Below are 17,702 nucleotides of genomic sequence, written 5' to 3'. Positions count from 1 at the left end.
TTCTCCCTTGTGACCCTCTAAGGAGAGTATAACAATGCACATTGTATGAAGAAAGTAATAATTACTGTTTATTTTAACATGTTTAGTATTAAAATACTAAATTCCATTATCTATTAGAAACACATACATGTTCATGATATCTCTTGTTAAATACCCTAATATTTTCAGCAGATTTTACATGTAGTGGAAGCTTGTTCCACATAACTGTACCAGAGTATTGGAATCTCTTTTTAAATTGTTCTGTTCTTGTTTTTGGTGGTAGAAGGTTTCTATGTGATATTGATCTCAACTGGTATTGTGTTGATGATTATGAATTCATGTTGTTTGAACCATATGGCACAAGGCAATGACATGTATTGGATATTGTGAAACATAATAGTGTGGACCATAAATGATGGCCCAGAATTCATTCGCAATCTAAAAATGTAAGAGGCAAAATTTTCTACTCAACCTTTTGGAAAAATATTTGTTGGGAGGGGGGATGTACAGTGATAATTCTAAGTAAGCAAGGATAGTGCTTGTCATTGGTTTGATTTTTGTGCATTTGTTGATTTTACAGCACTACTGTTTAAAAATCAGCATAAATCTCACAAGGACAAGTCCTAGAATACACTGTCACTTTTTACATTTTAAAGTGCTGTTGGGCTTATCAGTAGACAAAGATTTCAAAGGTGATTTTTTTACAAAAGGAAATTAAAAAAAAATAAAATGAAAATGAGGTTGTGTTTACTATGGGAGAATTAGGGGAGAATTATGCTATATAAAATAACTCACCAGCACATGCTTGCCTTCATTCAGTAGCTGCTGTGATGTGTCACTCACAGGAAGGCTGAGACGAGTCCACAGTCGTATTATGTCAGGTTGGGTGTGCAGCCATTTGGAGAAGCTCATACTGAACATAGCAGAAAACTGCAAGACATAAAGTGCACAGATAACAATAAAACTTTATTTGAGACATCACATGTATAAAGGTCGTAAAAAGCTGAAAAATTTAATATATGTATTTCTTGCCTAATGTATGATGTCAGCATATAGGTGCCTTTATTGATTTTAAATAAAATATTATTTCTTATTCTAAAGTTTATAATAATATAATATAATTTTACTAATATCTTATTCTAAAGTTTATAATAATATAATATAATTTTACTAATATCTTTTAATTCCTGATTATTGAGTTATGTACAACTTAGTTTTCATCTTAAAACGTTTAGATGAAACATATCAGTTTCTTTACAATGGTATTTGGGTAGTAATGTGGGTCCAAAAAAGAGAATGTTGGGTTTAAACATTATCAGTGCAGGGTACTACAGATTATTTCCAAAATGGGGTGGTTTCATTGGGACCTCATAGCATGCAACATTCAATCTGGTTTCCACCAGATCACACCTCTTGGTTGGCCTTGTCTAAAAAGGAGCATTCATGGTTGGCCATAATTTCTTGCAAAAGTCCCTGTGCATCAACAGTTTGGCTTTAAGATTTGTTCACAATCAGTGTATCCTCTGCCATCATGGCTGTAGCATTGAGCTGTGCATTAAAATATCACTAATGGAAGAAATCCAAGCAAAATCACTCCAATAAAAGAAACAGTTAATAATCAGAGCCCTAGTGTCTTTTATATTTGTTCAAATGTGAGAATAAACACTTAAACACAAAGAAAACCAAGAGAAACTTTCTTGTTAGTGAAGACGTGTACTGACCATCACCTTGGACTTGTGTACTGACCAGTCATATGACATATGCATAATTTTGTTGGGTCCCTTAGAATACAGAAAATTTTATGACATTATCCATCAATGGAGACAATATGAGCCCTATTCCACATTACAGGCAGAGAGCAACTTTGGCTAATCCAGAAGAGTACTGTAGTTCCCCAAAAATTCATCTATTGTTTGAGTAATTTCAATTTTGTATGCCCAGGGTTTAAAGAATGAAGATTTCTCTTATTCAGGTGGATGCATCATCTACAGTCATGTAAAAATACTTTGCTTTTATAAATCAAATGTTCTGATAAATGTTTGCCACAACAAAAACCATTGTGCAGGCTAAACAAAATTAGGTCATTCCTATATTTAAATACCTAAGTGCCTCTCCTCTTGCAGTCCTTTCATTTTACCATTGTGTTTCAGAAATACACTTCTCAAAAGAAAGAGGACATTTCCAAATGAAAACCACTATTACATTAGTAAATAGTTTTGAAACTGACATACATTAAAAAAATAATCAACATCAGAGTAAAATGTACTATGCAAATCTAGAAACAATGTATAAAAATAACATACCTAATCTCAGGTTGTAAAGGAGCATTCCCTTTGTTGTACTACATGACAATCCTTTGATCAAGCTAGGAGTTTGATACTTGCTCAATGACAAGTAACAGATGGTAGTTATTTAAATGACCTCTGATCTTGCCACACAATAGACAAATGTTCAGATGCAGCCTTTAATAAGTTTCACAGACTGTATGATCAAAGTGTTAGAAAGTCCAAGCTCAGTCTCTACATAAGCACTTGCAAATGACAGTTAAGCTGTGGAAATGGAGTTTTATGATATTTATGGTGACTAACAAAAGATTTACAAGGGCTAGAAGATGATGGAGGATTTAAAAACTTTATCAGACAATGAGGATCAATTCTTGGACTTTGTACCAGATGAGAGTGATATTTATGGGATACCATGACACAAAAATGTGGACTTAACTTTCATTGTTTGTTTGTTACACATGTGGAATTAACATATTTTAGGATAATGTGAATTAATTATGTCAGTATGTGACCTATAATTGAATTCATGGATTTATCATATAAATTGATTTAAAATGTTTAGCATTATGGATTTTAATGAAAATTAAATTTGGGCCAATTGTAAGTTGTCAATTTATCTGTGATATATTCCACTCTATAATATAATTGCATTTTACACTATTTTGTCTTTATTTTTGCTATCTGTTTATCCAGTTTGGCTTGTTTATTTTACAAAGTGCAACTCTGACTCACTGACAGGTCACCCCTTCAAATGTATCTGACTTGCAAAATACACCCTGACTTATAGAAGAGTCAAAGAGAAATTTGCTTTTTTATAACCACCAAAAGTGGGGGGGAGTTTGACTTATAGTTAAATCAACTTATATCTGAGTATAGATGGTACCAACAAAATGTCACTTTTGTGCACAACCACAAACATTTGACACATATGCAGCAAGATAAATTATGCTGTATCATGCTTTGTGATATAAAAATTAAATATTAATAATTGGAATATTCAATTAAATATTAATAACTGGAATCTTTAATAACATAGTGTGACAAAGACAAAATTACAAACTATTGTCTAGTTACCTGGTCCCTTACATAGGCATTGAAGCAGATTAGGAAGAAGTAGCGATCCAAGTAATCCAGGCATCTTTTGTACAAAAACTGATGTGCATTCTGACCCTGGAAAGAAAAAGTTATATTTTATACCTCTCTCTCAATAACTCGCACACAATGGAGTCCATGAACATAGACCGCACTGTAAGCGAAGGCACGAGCTATCAAGGGACCTGCAAAAATTGAAAAAATCCACTTACACAGAGAAAACTGTTGGGGATAGGGAATTGGCATGTTTAATGACTGAATCCTCCTTTTACAATCACGTTGATAATAATTGTTAATAACATGTTTTTTCTAATGAAGTTGTTCGTTATTCTGTATAAATAACATTTATTTTTGAAAATTTCCAACATGTAAAAGATCGTTCCAACTGGTTTCAACAATCATCACGTGTATGCAAAAAATGTGTATTACATCACCACTTGTTTTTTTGTTGTTGTTTTATTATTCTGGTTCCCAGAGTGGAATTAAATAGTAAACTAGCAAGTCGGGAGTCAAAGTAGCCAGAAACTAGACTCTCTGTTGATATACCACCAAACAAGATGATCATGCTTCTAACTTCAATGGCAAAAGGTACAGGATACTATTGACAGGGCCTCACTGAACCATAAAGGGGATGAGGATTCAAGAGATACCAACCATATAATAACCCTAATCAATATGGCCACCTGACTGCAACACATGGTGGAGGGAAACTGTCTCAACAGGGAGGTAATCAAATTAACTGGCAGGTAAATATGTGTGCAGCAAAAATATGTAATTGTCTTCCAGAATGGAAATTGCTGACATCTGAAAGTGGATTTTACAAACATTTGATGGTTACAAGATTGAATTTTTAATGAAATTCCTTATCAAAACAGATTAATTACCACATGACATCTAATTTTCAGAGAAACAAAAGATTTTGGTACAAAAGGAAGGTAGACAAAATGTTAAGGAAAGATGCTATTATACCTTCTTTTCATGAAAAGGGAGAGTTTTTTCAAATTTCTTCATTGTATCAATTCCAACCATCATAAATTTCATATTTACATTTCAGCCATGTACTACAAAATGTGATCAGTTCTTGTCATTCCACACCTTTAAAGCAATTACAAGTAGCACATTAGCAATGTGGTTAAAAAAGTGCTACAACTGTCAAGCATCGCTATTCAGTGTCTTAAAGCTCATTCATAATCGTTATTCAGTGTCTTAAAGCTCATTCATAATCGCTGTTCAGTATCTTAAAGCTCATTCATAATCGCTATTCAGTGCCTTAAAGCTCATTCATAATCATTATTTAGTGTCTTAAAGCTCATTCATAATTGCTATTCAGTGTCTTAAAGCTCATTCATAATTGCTATTCAGTGTCTTAAAGCTCATTCATAATCATTATTTAGTGTCTTAAAGCTCATTCATAATCATTATTTAGTGTCTTAAAGCTCATTCATAATCGCTATTCAGTGTCTTAAAGCTCATTCATAATCGCTATTCAGTGCCTTAAAGCTCATTCATAATCGCTATTCAGTGTCTTAAAACTCATTTATAATCACTATTCAGTGTCTTAAAGCTCATTCATAATCACTATTCAGGTATATAACCTTTATAATAATGAAAACATACAAAATTAAGGTGATTCCACTACCATCATAGAAATTTGGAATTTGCTTAATGACAATAAGCATGTTGTAGTATACCTTTCTTGCAGATTGACTATTTTTGTCAATTTAGTTGTCTGTCTGAATTAGTGAAAATGTTAGGCATATGTGATTTATAGTAAATCTGAAGTTTCAAATCAACAGCTGAACTCCAGCTAAATCTACAAGTGTAATCGTTTTACCTCAATTAAGTAGTCTGTTGTAATGCTCTCCAAGTGAAGTTTGGTGGTCAGAATGTCTGTTCGAAGTTCACGCAGCATTGAGCACTGGTCAAGTATAGTGTCAACCTGCAAAAAGAAATGTTATACAGTGCAATCTATCTCATCAGCTACAGGTTTGAACAGTTTGGGTTTGTTAAGGACATGGCTGATAGTGCAAGGCAAGATATAGATAAGTGGGGGTGAGTGTGTGTGTATGTGTGTGTGTGTGTGTCTGTGTTCTACACATTATCTGCATATCACAAATGGCTGTAACTCTGAAACAGTTCTGGCAATTTTAGTTCTAGTTCCTACAATCAGTAACAAAGAGTTATCTACCCACACTTGACTGGATTCATGAGGCCCAACCTTTCACGATACAGCAGAGGCCATTTATACAAAAGTTGGATGTTTCCAATTTTCAGAGATTGGTGTTAAGGTACAGGATCAAAAGTAGGTTATTTTGTGCTGAATCAGCTGGAGTAAAGAGCCTTGCCTAAGGATACCTCAAGGTAGCTGACCCAGGCTGACCTGACAGTTGGATTTGAAGCTACACCCCCTTGGTCAAGAATCCAGTATGCTAACCACTGAGTCATCACAAATTCTGTCTCCATTAGTTGCCTCTCATGAGATACAGAAGGGTGCATTGCACCTATTCTACATTCCAGAGCCCACTAGGTTTTGTTTCATAGACTGAGTAGTAACTTAGTCCATATGGTCGTATAACCATACCTTCTATAATAATGTATCACACCAAAAAACAATTTTTTAATACTCCCAAACATCCCAACATGACTGTGCCTTGAAAAACATGATATTCAGTAATTTTAGTAATAAAAAAAGAATATTAGCATTTCTTGACACCAGGATATAAGTCCACAATCTGTATAAAACAGGAAACTTAAAGTTCTTCTTGATGCTTGTGGAAAATTCACCTCAGGTAGTTCATACAGTTCATTGTCCATAAAGTGATTAAAAAATTTGTCAGCCAGAGATAAACCACCACTTGATTGACTGACAATAGTTTGGGTGGTGTTGTGTCAAGAAACTTCAATGGGACTTGATAGGTAAAGTACACAAAGTGAAACAATCCAATTTATTTAAAGCTAGGCTGAAAAAAAAGTTGTCTTGAATGATGATATTAAAGCCAGCTTCATTAAAGATCATTGGCTTATTTGTGATCAGCTACAACATTTTCTTTGAAGTTGGATTTTAATCCATTTTTTTTCTGTAATTGGAATACTGTGACGAGCTAATCATAGCTTAAGGTAAAATGTCACATTTTTTAGTGTGTACTGAGACCTCTTGGAACCTTAAAACACACTTCTTGAGTCTCAGAAACCCCCCAACACTGTCTGAGGAGTTAGCAGGTGAGAGATACACATAATCCATGTAATCTTGCCTGTTTATCACTAAATGAGGATTCAACGCTATGATTTAAATGGTCCATTTAAAATAGCTACAAGTGGGTATCACCAAATATCACAAAACTGAAGTATTCATACAGATATTCAGATCTAATTAGACAGTGTTACATGCAAATATTGACAGGAAAATAATTATCTGATCATAACACATTAGAATTCCTTCCATTCCCTTTCAAATCCAGCTCTCCTATGCAAAGAAGATATTGACAATGTCTGCTTACCAAGAAGGAAGTCGGACTTAGTGGTTGTCTCTTGCTTTGAGTAATTGTTGCTAAATTTTGCTATTTATATATCAGTAACTACTGGGGCAGCAGTACATGATCTTTCTTGGATGTAACTGCAGGGAGGGCTTGGGATATATCAATTAAACAAATTTTACATCGAAAATTGTTTTCTTTTTCTTCAACAACATTACCCAATCACAATATGTTATGAAAACAGGTAAGGGATCAGATATTGTCTTAAACCAATCAGATCCATGTAAGGAGCAACTCCCTCATCAAGGACTAAGTTTAAATTGATGATTGGTTGAAGTTCATTGCCCTCTTATAGTGGGGTTTGGCCTTCAAATCAAGTTGTCTTCATAAGAAGGTGTCTCAGCCAAGTTTTTCTGTGCATAATCAAGAGTCCCATGAAGGGACTGATGCTCTGCTGGCTAAAAAAATCCAGGAATTCAAGATAAGACCAGTTCTTCCTTATAACTGCTGAGAGTTGAAACCATCTCTAATATTCTTCTGTGATAACAAAATTTTCAAATTAGCTGTTGGGTGGACATAATGGATAACAGATTGGCACCATTTTTACGTAGATCAAAGAAAACAGCAAAAGAAGTCTTCTGGTTGAAACCCCATGTTGATATCACTTTCCATTTTGGAAGAGTAACAATAGCAAGAATTTTAAGATGGTTACTAACTAGACATCATAATAAGTCTTTTGGTGAAAGCACAATGCTGAAATGATTAGCTATCTAGAAGAAGTAGGGTTAACAAAGACTTTCAAGATGGCTATTGTAGCCACCATATTATAAGCATGTTTGGTACCATTTTCATTTATGACCAACAATATATCATAAGAAGACTTTAAGCAAAAACTCCATGCTTATATGGCCATTTATTCAGTAGGACTAGTGATAATAAGACTGCCACTGTGGCAAGCATACTGAATCTATGAATGTCACCATTTTAATTTAAGACCAACTAGACATCATGAAGAGTATTTCAGTGAAAATTCTATTCAAACAGAATCATTCATTCATTCAGAAAGAGTAACAATAAAAGGATTTTCAAGATTGCCACTGTGACAGGCAAACTGAATTTCATCAATGAAATAGTTATCCATTCAGGAGGAGTAGCCATAAAAAAATTTCAAGACAGCTGCTGTGATGGCCATATTAGACATCAAATCAGCACAAATTTCATTTAGGAAAACAAAATGGTAATATTAATCTTCATTCAGGACAAGTAGCAATAACAACACTTTCAAGTTGGTCACTGTGTTGGTCATTTTGGACATCATATCAGCACCATTTTTATTTACAACCAAAAAGACATCTGGTGAAAACCACATGGCAATATAACTTTATTCAGGTTTAGTTATGCTAACAAGATTTTTCAAAATACCACTGTGATTTACATATTGGAAATCACATTGGCACCAATTACATTTATGATCAACTAGATATAAGAAGTCATTTGTAAAAGCCCCGTGTTCATATTACCATTCTTTCAGAAGCAGTAGCAAAAAAACAATATTTTCAAGGTGGTCAATGTGGCAACCATACTTGGCCTCATATCAGCAAATATTTTATGTCGGTTAAGCTAGACATACAAACTCTTCTTGCAAAACTCCTTGTAAATAAGACTTGCAGCTCTGGATGAGTAGCAATAACAAGATTTTCAAGATGGCTTATGTAGAAATCAGATCAGTACCATTTTCATTTAGGACCAACTAGACATCACAAAAAATCTTGCTGTGAAATGCCTATCCATTCAGGGGCCATCCATTCAGGAGAAGTAGTGCTAACAAAATTTTCCAGATGGCCAGTTTTGCAAACATTCTGGATGTTTGAGAGGCACCAGTTCCATCTAGGACCAACTAGACCTTAGTATAAATGGGTGTGGACAATTTCATGGCACTCCTTTAAGTAGTTTAGGAGGATCAGTGCAAACAAACTTTTGCCAATGGACAAAAAAGACATCAGACCATCAAAAAGCTCATCTGGTCTATAACAAGTACAGCAAAATTACTGAGACCTACAGTCTTTCTACTTGTAACTTTAATGATCCATTTGACTGACAAACCTGAAATTTAACATGCTCCCCTTCAGATATGTCATGCACAAGTTTCTTTACAGCTCTGAACTCTCCACGTTCATAGTTTGGCTTTCCTGGGGAGACCAATTTCTGCCTTTTATCAATACCACTACTGAAAAACATCATCAAGTTCATTATTAGCGAGTGACACTATAGTTTTAAGGATGTAAGAACATTATGTAATGATAGTTTTACTATTGCAAAGTGAGTTTGACCAGTCAGTCATATATTTGGAATACATGCAGTATAACCATCATGTGGATTAGAACCTTAAGTGCAAGGCTGCTATACTGATTCCCACACATTCCCCATTTCACCAAGAAACTGACAAAATTTAATTCTGTGTTACACAAAATACTGTCCTTTAACTAATTGCTTTGACTTTACAAAATAATTACTTTTATCACTGCCTGGATGATTTGTATGCAACCAAAGTGAAAAATGTTTGTGAATATCTTGTCCAGAAAATTCATATATTTATTGTCTACTGATTTATCATGCTGGTTGAAAGTGGGGTAGGTAAACAAGCTTGTTTTATATCCTATTATTATTTTATATAAAGTATAGACTGGTCTGCTAACTAAATATACTATCAAATATAAATAATCTGAGATATGTTTTCAAATTGAAGATCTCCATCTGTTTTTGGGAAATGTGTCAAATACAGCAGCTATAAACAGAAAATAAGAAGTGCATATGGATGTCTATGCAGGACAAATGTACTCTTATGCTATTCTTACAGAGCAGTCTACATTTTAAAAATGATATTCTCAAATTTATATGATGTGTGAGACTAAAATTGATAATATAAATAACAAACACTAGCTTTTATTGCTTCATTTTTGATTTTTTTTCATGAACCAGAAAAGAGTAATCCATGTACAGGCAATGTAATTAGGTTAAACAAGAGTACTGATCATGACAAAAGTGTAATCGTTGGTGTGTGTGTGTGTAAGTAAAGTGTGCTCGGAGGTCGAGTTGTCTAGTTGTATTCAAGACACACATTTCAAACTGAGTTCTCTTTCTAGTAAGAGTGACAGCCCCCATTTTGTGCATATGCCCATTTAATTAAAACAATGGCTACAGTAGGCTCACAGAACGGAGGGACCTTAGTATTAAAAATCGTATGGTTTCTACATAAAAAAGGATGTAGAATCTGATTCTTAATGAAGCATATATTGAAGTAGAATTATTTTGACCCTCTCCACATGCCAGCTCACAACTACAATTGCTTAGATAAGACATAGTGTTGAGAATAAAGTGATCTTTGAAAGCTAAAAATATTGAAGACATGGTTACATGTTGATACCTGGCTGTTGCAGCCAGTACAAAGATAATACATCTGGAAGAACCAGATGAACTTGGGCTATACTTTGGGTGATTAAAGTGGTTTCAAGGTCTGATGGTTATCTATTCAATCACCTGTTTTTGGGTATAGATAAAACATTACTTCTTTCATGTTCCAACAAGTTTTATTCCATTTTCTAAAAGAAAAGTGCATAGTGCTTACAATGTTTTATGTCCTCATGAAAATTATTCAAAATTTGGATGATATGGTAAACTGGAGGATCTGGATATTTAAATTAATGACGGCTTAACATATTTGTCAAGTCCTAATAGCATTAACATTGCAGAAAATTTATCACAGATTGTTTCTGCTACAATTTCTGACATTCAATCAATTTGTGAACATGTTACATTTTTAAACATGGCAGACACAATTTTTTTGGATATGATGTAGTGCATTGTGGTTGCTGCTATACAACCTGGATTGATATGCATGATTATGTACTACAACTGCAAGAAAGAGAAAACCCAGCAGTCATGTTGGTGTAACTAACTTTTATATTAAATTACTTGAATCAACAAAAAAGTACAAGTTAAATTTCAATAAAAACCTTTAGTATTGCTGAATGAAATTATATTTCCCTTTCACATCTAAAAATTACTGAAAGCAATAGAGGTCACTGCCATGACAGGATATAAATTACACAACAAAGCATGAATATGGCTGTCTGTACATTCAAGCTTATAAAGGTCCATAACTGTTATGAACTCCCACCAACGATATTGTCAAATGCTGGAAATCAAACTCAGCCAAGGTCTGTTCAATCAGATGCCACCTTCCAAATCTGGTTGAAATGAACACATTTTAGTTAAGTTATTTTGCAGAAAGTCAGGAGGATGAACCATCAGGGGTCTATAACTCTTCTAAAATAGTCCAAATAAAGCATGTAACTCAATGTTCATGTTCATAACAATTCAACCATAATGTATTGAATGATTCATGAGTAATGCCAAACTGTTCATGTCAAATTGCATCATACTACTGTTGTATGGTTCATGAGCTATGCCAAATTATTCACATCAAATTGCATCATACTGATGTTGAATAGTTCATGAGCTACACCAAACTGTTCATGTCAAATTGCATCAGAATGATGTTGAATGATTCATGAACAATGCCAAACTGTTCATGTCAATTACATCAGATGATGTTGAATGGTTCTTGTGCAATGCCAAACTGTTCATGTCAAATTGCATCAGACTGATGTTGAATGGTTCATGAGCAATACCAAAATGTTCATGTCAAATTGCATCAGAATGATATTGAATGGTTCATGAGCAATGCCAAACTGTTCATGTCAAATTGCATCAGAATAATGTTGAATGATTCATGAACAATGCCAAACTGTTCATGTCAAATTACATCAGAATGATGTTGAATGGTTCATGAGCAATGCCAAACTGTTCATGTCAATTACATCCGATGATGTTGAATGGTTCATGTGCAATGCCAAACTGTTCATGTCAAATTGCATCAGAATGATATTGAATGGTTTATGAGCAATGCCAAACTGTTCATGTCAAATTGCATCAGAATGATGTTGAATGGTTCATGAGCAATGCCAAACTGTTCATGTCAAATTGCATCAGAATGATGTTGAATTGTCCATGAGCAATGCCAAACTGTTCATGTCAAATTATATCAGAATGATGTTGAATTGTCCATGAGCAATGTCAAACTGTTCATGTCAAATTACATCAGAATGATATTGAATGGTTCATGAGCAATGTCAAACTGTTCATGTCAAATTACATCAGAATGATGTTGAATTGTCCATGAGCAATGCCAAACTGTTCATGTTAAATTACATCAGAATGATGTTGGATTGTTCATGAGCAATGTCAAACTGTTCATGTCAAATTGCATCAGAATGATGTTGAATTGTTCATGAGCTATGCTGGCTACAAGCAGCATCCTGTATGAAAATAAGAAATTGTCAAGAGTAATAACACTATCAAATATCAAGTTAAGGAGATAAAAATGTAAGTTATGTCTAAGTCTTGAGACAGTCTGCATAAATTCTTGGAGAAAAGAGCTTAATATTATCAATTGTTAGAGATTCAGTAGTAAAAACAAGTCAACAAGCTGTCATGCCAGACTTCAAAATGTAAATCAAGCTGACATGCAGTAATAGTTTGAGTTGCCTCTCTCTCAGCATCAAACCCTGAGCAAACAACACAAATGAACTAAAGCTGCACACTTGGAATCACACTTATAAATGAATGGAGACAACTGCGATAATATAGTTGCACTATTTAGTTCTTGAAAATAGTAATTTTAAATGTCACCCCTTCTTCTCTGATAGCATATGGCAACAACTATGTTGTTGAACTTATACTAGGTATAAGGTTTGTTTTATTAGAGCTTGCAAGTTATATTCAAATGTAACATTGCAATATTTGAATAACAATTCAAAGATTAGACACATTCAGACACCAAGGAGTTGTCTATGGTAAGTGATTTTAACAAGAAAACAGGCTGATCTACACACTAGTGCTACACAGTTGTCAAAATAAAGATGACTTAGCTGCTGAATAAACAATTAATTGGGTTTGTTTGGAAGTGATGACAGGCATTGCCATAATGGTCAACCCTTTTAGGAAGATGAAGGAATGTAGCATTCATGACGATTACACTAACACCCAATTAAAACATAAAATTAAAACACAAATGTCACCAAATAAGGCTTCTTTAATTGGCATTTATTTCATACAGTGCTGCTAACATTTGGCATTTACCAATATTTTCATTTATCAATTTCTCATCATATTTATTGAGATAAGTTTTGTTTAAGAAATGATACAAAATATAATATTTCTTATTAAATTAGTGAATTTTATGATGATGATTCATACAGTAACCACTATTTTTTACATCAAAACAGCCAATTTATCATGTTTTCACTTACCAATTTTGAATACAATTTTTCAATATCAAGGAGGGGCCCCAAGTGGCCGAGTGGTCTAAAGCGCTCTCCATTATGGATCACTGCCATCTCATCTCTGTCTGTGTGGGTTTGAGTCTCGGATTCAGCCAATCTGGGTATGTGAGAAAGCTTGCCAGTAACTTCTCGTGGGTTGGTGGTTCTTTCCAGGGTTTTCCCAGGTTCTTCCTCCACCATTAATACTGGCCGCCATGTATAGCCTATTGTGTGCTGAAAAATGGCATTAAACTCCACAACAACAACAACAATATCAAGGAAATCTTCTATTTTTGCAATTTGTAAAAGATAAATCGATACCAGTCTGACCATTATAGGTATGTTCATGAGCTATCTGGACATTTTTGAGTAAAAGCTGGTTGTATATATAAAGACTGCAAAGCAATGGTGGTTACAAGAAGTGTGAATAGACAGGCAGAATGACAGATGACAAACGTTACCATGGCTACCATATCCTTATTAACTTACTTTAAATACAGCTGAAATATACTAAAAATATTGGTCGCTTACAAATCCAATCAGCATATAATTAATCAGAATGAGTCTATTGCATCTAATATTAACTCACTGGTTTGAAGGCACTGAATGGAAAGTGGAATTTCTGCACATTTGTCCAAATTGGACTATGATTGTCAAACATCTATGGAGAAATTTGATAGCGAAATGTGGGCTAAGTATTTTAAAAGTTAACCTATGTTAATTTTCTTCAATGCAGTCACTTTTTTAAATCATTCAACAAAAATAATAAGAGAACCATGAATGATACAATATATGCCCACACCATGTTTGATAATCCCCAATGTAGGCTCTCATAGTTTATATTATATGCCCACACCATGTTTAATAATCCCCAGTGTAGGCGCTAATACCTTACATTATATGCCCACACCATGTTTAATAATCCCCAGTGTAGGCACTAATACCTTACATTATATGCCCACACCATGTTTAATAATCCCCAATGTAGGCACTAATAGTTTACATTATATGCCCACACCATGTTTAATAATCCCCAATGTAGGCACTAATAGTTTACATTATATGCCCACACCATGTTTAATAATACCCAATGTAGGCACTAATACATTACATTATATGCCCACACCATGTTTAATAATCCCCAGTGTAGGCACTAATACCTTACATTATATGCCCACACCATGTTTAATAATCCCCAGTGTAGGCCCTAATAGTTTACATTATATGCCCACACCATGTTTAATAATCCCCAATGTAGGCACTAACAGTTTATATTATACGCCCACACCATGTTTAATAATCCCCAGTGTAGGCTCTAATACCTTACATTATATGCCCACACCATGTTTAATAATCCCCAGTGTAGCCACTAATAGTTTATGGGTCATTCTGGAGATCTACTAACCAGCAGGTCTTAATGACCTTGAACAAACTAATTTTTAACTAAAGTTACTGTGCAGAAACCAATATTTTATATTAGATTCACAATGACCTTGACCTCTGGACACACAAACATATAGGCTTCCTGCAAGATATAAGTGCAAGCCATCCCAATAACAAATATTATGGTACAGAATCCATTTTTCTTTAAGTCGCAATTTCTCTTATCATTGGCCTTTGGAGCCCAAAATCAAATTGCCTCATCCTGACATTAAATACAAGCCATCCACAAGCTTTGGTCAAGGTATGTGGGCTAGAACAAAAATTGTTATGCAAAAACCAATTCTTCTTTCAGTCAGAGAACATGATATTTAACATTTTCACCCCAAAACAGGGCCAGCATAAAACAGTACAGTGTCCTGTGCCAATCAAACAGACATTTGGTGTCCCACTCCAGCACCTATGAAATTGGTGCAAGTTATAACCAATAAGAAGATTGTCATCTGAAGAAAAAACAAAGGTTTTGTTTCATTTAGTTCCCTTTACTGATTTTTGCAACCCTTTTTTTCTCCAATTTGATTACCCTCTGAAAATGCCTACCTGTGCAAGTGCACTGCTCATATATAGCTTGCACTAGTCCTGCTCCAAAATCAATAGGCTTCTTTCTTACCCAAAGTATTATCCATCCACAAATGTAGTGAATGTACAATGTCAAGAACTTTAATTTTTGTGCACAATTTTTTTTTCATTTTTCAGCAATAATCTGAGGGCTTCAAGGGAGAATAGTTTATAATAACCAACTAATTACCCTCATAAAGAGCATTTATTATTAGCATTATTATTAGCATTAGTATCATTATTACCTTAATCTTGACCCTTTGACCCCAAAATCAATTGGTTTGTACCTTATTCCAGATGTAAGCCATCCACAAAATCTGGTCAATGGGTATTTTATACAACTAATGTTGTTGTGGGAAAACCATTTCCTTCTTTTAGACACAGTGACCTTGATTATTTGACCTATTTACTCTGAGACTGATAGGATTCTTCCTCACCCCAAAAGCAAGCTATTTACAAAATTAGGTAAAGGTAGATGGTGGAGAAATGTAGTTACTGAACAGAAACAAAATAGGTAACTGACAGACACATGTATATATGGATAGACTGAAAGACGTCATAATATATACTCCACCTTATGGCAGGTGTGCAACAAAAAATAATTTTGCAAACAGACAGATGGGTAACACAGGTAGTACATACATCTATGTTCTGAACAGCATATCATGTAAGCATAAAAAAAATTGAAATGTTAATTTGAAAAATCAAATTACTTTACAAATCTTTGATTTTTCTGCTGGTACGCACAAAGCAGATGTCCCATCACCAGTCCAACAGTGGAACGACCAGATCCTATCTGACAAGTAAACAGCATTGCAGGATTTGTATTGTCCTGGAAAAAGGCTGGAGATTCCTACCAATAAAGTAAACAAAATTTTAATTTTTAAACTACCTTTTTTCTGTTATATGTGTTGACACTCCATGCAGTTCTCCTAGCAACAGGTATTAATACAGTCCTCTTTATTCTTTCCATGCCTAACAATTCATTCACGATATTAGTATTCACTTAAAAATGAAAATGTTATAATATTTGAAATAAAATTAGCTGAAATAATAATAATAATAATAATAATAATAATAAAAATAATAGTGCTTTATTTACAGAAACACTGCTTTTCTCTGTGTTGAGGAGTTTCTCATTAATTTACCTGTATATCAATTATTCGATCATTTTTCTCATTCCTCATTCCTTAGGAGATCTTCTTGATTAAATCAAGTGTTATAATTTATATAGCTTTTTCTAAATGTAATTCTATAGAAGTTTCCAGATAGCATTGAAATCTTTGAGATATTTGTTTTTATTTTTAACAAGAAACAAGCAATCTCAGTGATATTTTGTGACCTCCTCCCACCAGATAGTGAGAATTCAAAAGTAATCAATAAAAATAAAACTGTCAATTTTGTTGTATTTTACCATTAATCTTGTTGTACATTTATTATGAAGGGTTTATCTTCCTTAAGTTGTTTCTTTTGCAATTCTTTATCTGTACATTTTTTGAACTTAACTTTTAATCATTGTGACAAAGCCAATAGTGCGCTGGCATGCTCTGCAATCCTATAATGCCTATTTAATTTTTTTCATGAAGTACCAATCTTTAAGAATTTACCATTCCTTTTAAAACAAGGATAGAATAGACACATGTAAAAATAGAAACTTACGTGATTATGAACAATAGTGTCTGTTAACATTGACCTAAATGTAAACCCTAGACAAGAGATGCTGAAATCAACACAGAAAAACACAAATTGTGGCAACACAGTTAAGTGTAAAAATAGGTTAAAGTGACCAAGTTTTAATTGGTGATTGTACTACTCCACATGATGCATTTACATTCCAAGTAAAGTGGCCCATGGCATTGTACTTGAGAAACAAAGAGCTAAATGCAAAAGTCAAGCAAAATCAGTAGATACAGTGACCTATGACACATAACATTTCAACTTGTCTAAAAGCAATTTTATCCAAGAAAATGACCCCCAAAAAACCTAATCAAAGAAAACCTGAACTAAATGCAAAGGGAAACACAAATTGCAAATACTGAACTAGTGACCTAGTTTTCATTGATGGATGCAGTACACCTCATGTTACAATTACAGTATACAATATAAGTCATCAGACAGCAAAGAGTTGCTATTGAACATTGACTGCAGGTCAGCATATATAACTAGAGCATGCATAGAATTGAACATTAACTTCAGATAAGCTACAACAAAGTTTGGTAATGAACAGAAGGAAACAATTTAAAATTTTGGAAATCTAGAACTGTTGAATCTACATGTACTACTACTGATTACTCTGAATTTAGAATGACTCAGATGCCTATGTTGATGGTCGTTTTATTCCAGTTATGGAGGGGACCAAATCTCTAGGGCTCATTTTCAACTGTAAACACACTTTTTTCCACATATTAGGGACAAATGTCAAAATACAGACATAGATTTAACATGAATAGGGACTCTAAAGTTATAGTGCATGAAGGACAGTACAATGAAAA

The 17,702-nt window shown here is 33.9% G+C and overlaps 1 protein-coding gene across 1 annotated transcript in view; it reads right to left on the bottom strand.

The window, feature by feature from the left end:
• The window catches only part of LOC149802641 (paladin-like), a 105,428-nt gene that overhangs the window by 47,444 nt on the left and 40,282 nt on the right, over window positions 1-17,702 (bottom strand). The window contains exons 7-12 of the mRNA XM_089953805.1: window positions 15,924-16,063; window positions 8,933-9,056; window positions 5,712-5,879; window positions 5,191-5,295; window positions 3,339-3,434; window positions 775-909 (exon numbers count right to left, since the gene is read on the bottom strand). Coding sequence (XP_089809931.1) covers window positions 775-909; window positions 3,339-3,434; window positions 5,191-5,295; window positions 5,712-5,879; window positions 8,933-9,056; window positions 15,924-16,063 — 768 coding nt within the window. The remainder of the gene's footprint in view (window positions 1-774; window positions 910-3,338; window positions 3,435-5,190; window positions 5,296-5,711; window positions 5,880-8,932; window positions 9,057-15,923; window positions 16,064-17,702) is intronic.

This window comes from Sinohyriopsis cumingii, chromosome 3, assembly GCF_028554795.1.
Source record: "Sinohyriopsis cumingii isolate HCF-2022 chromosome 3, ASM2855479v2, whole genome shotgun sequence".
In the NCBI taxonomy this organism is placed as follows: domain Eukaryota; kingdom Metazoa; phylum Mollusca; class Bivalvia; order Unionida; family Unionidae; genus Sinohyriopsis; species Sinohyriopsis cumingii.
Note: the sequence above shows the minus strand (reverse complement) of the source record. Positions and strands in the feature narration are given on the sequence as shown.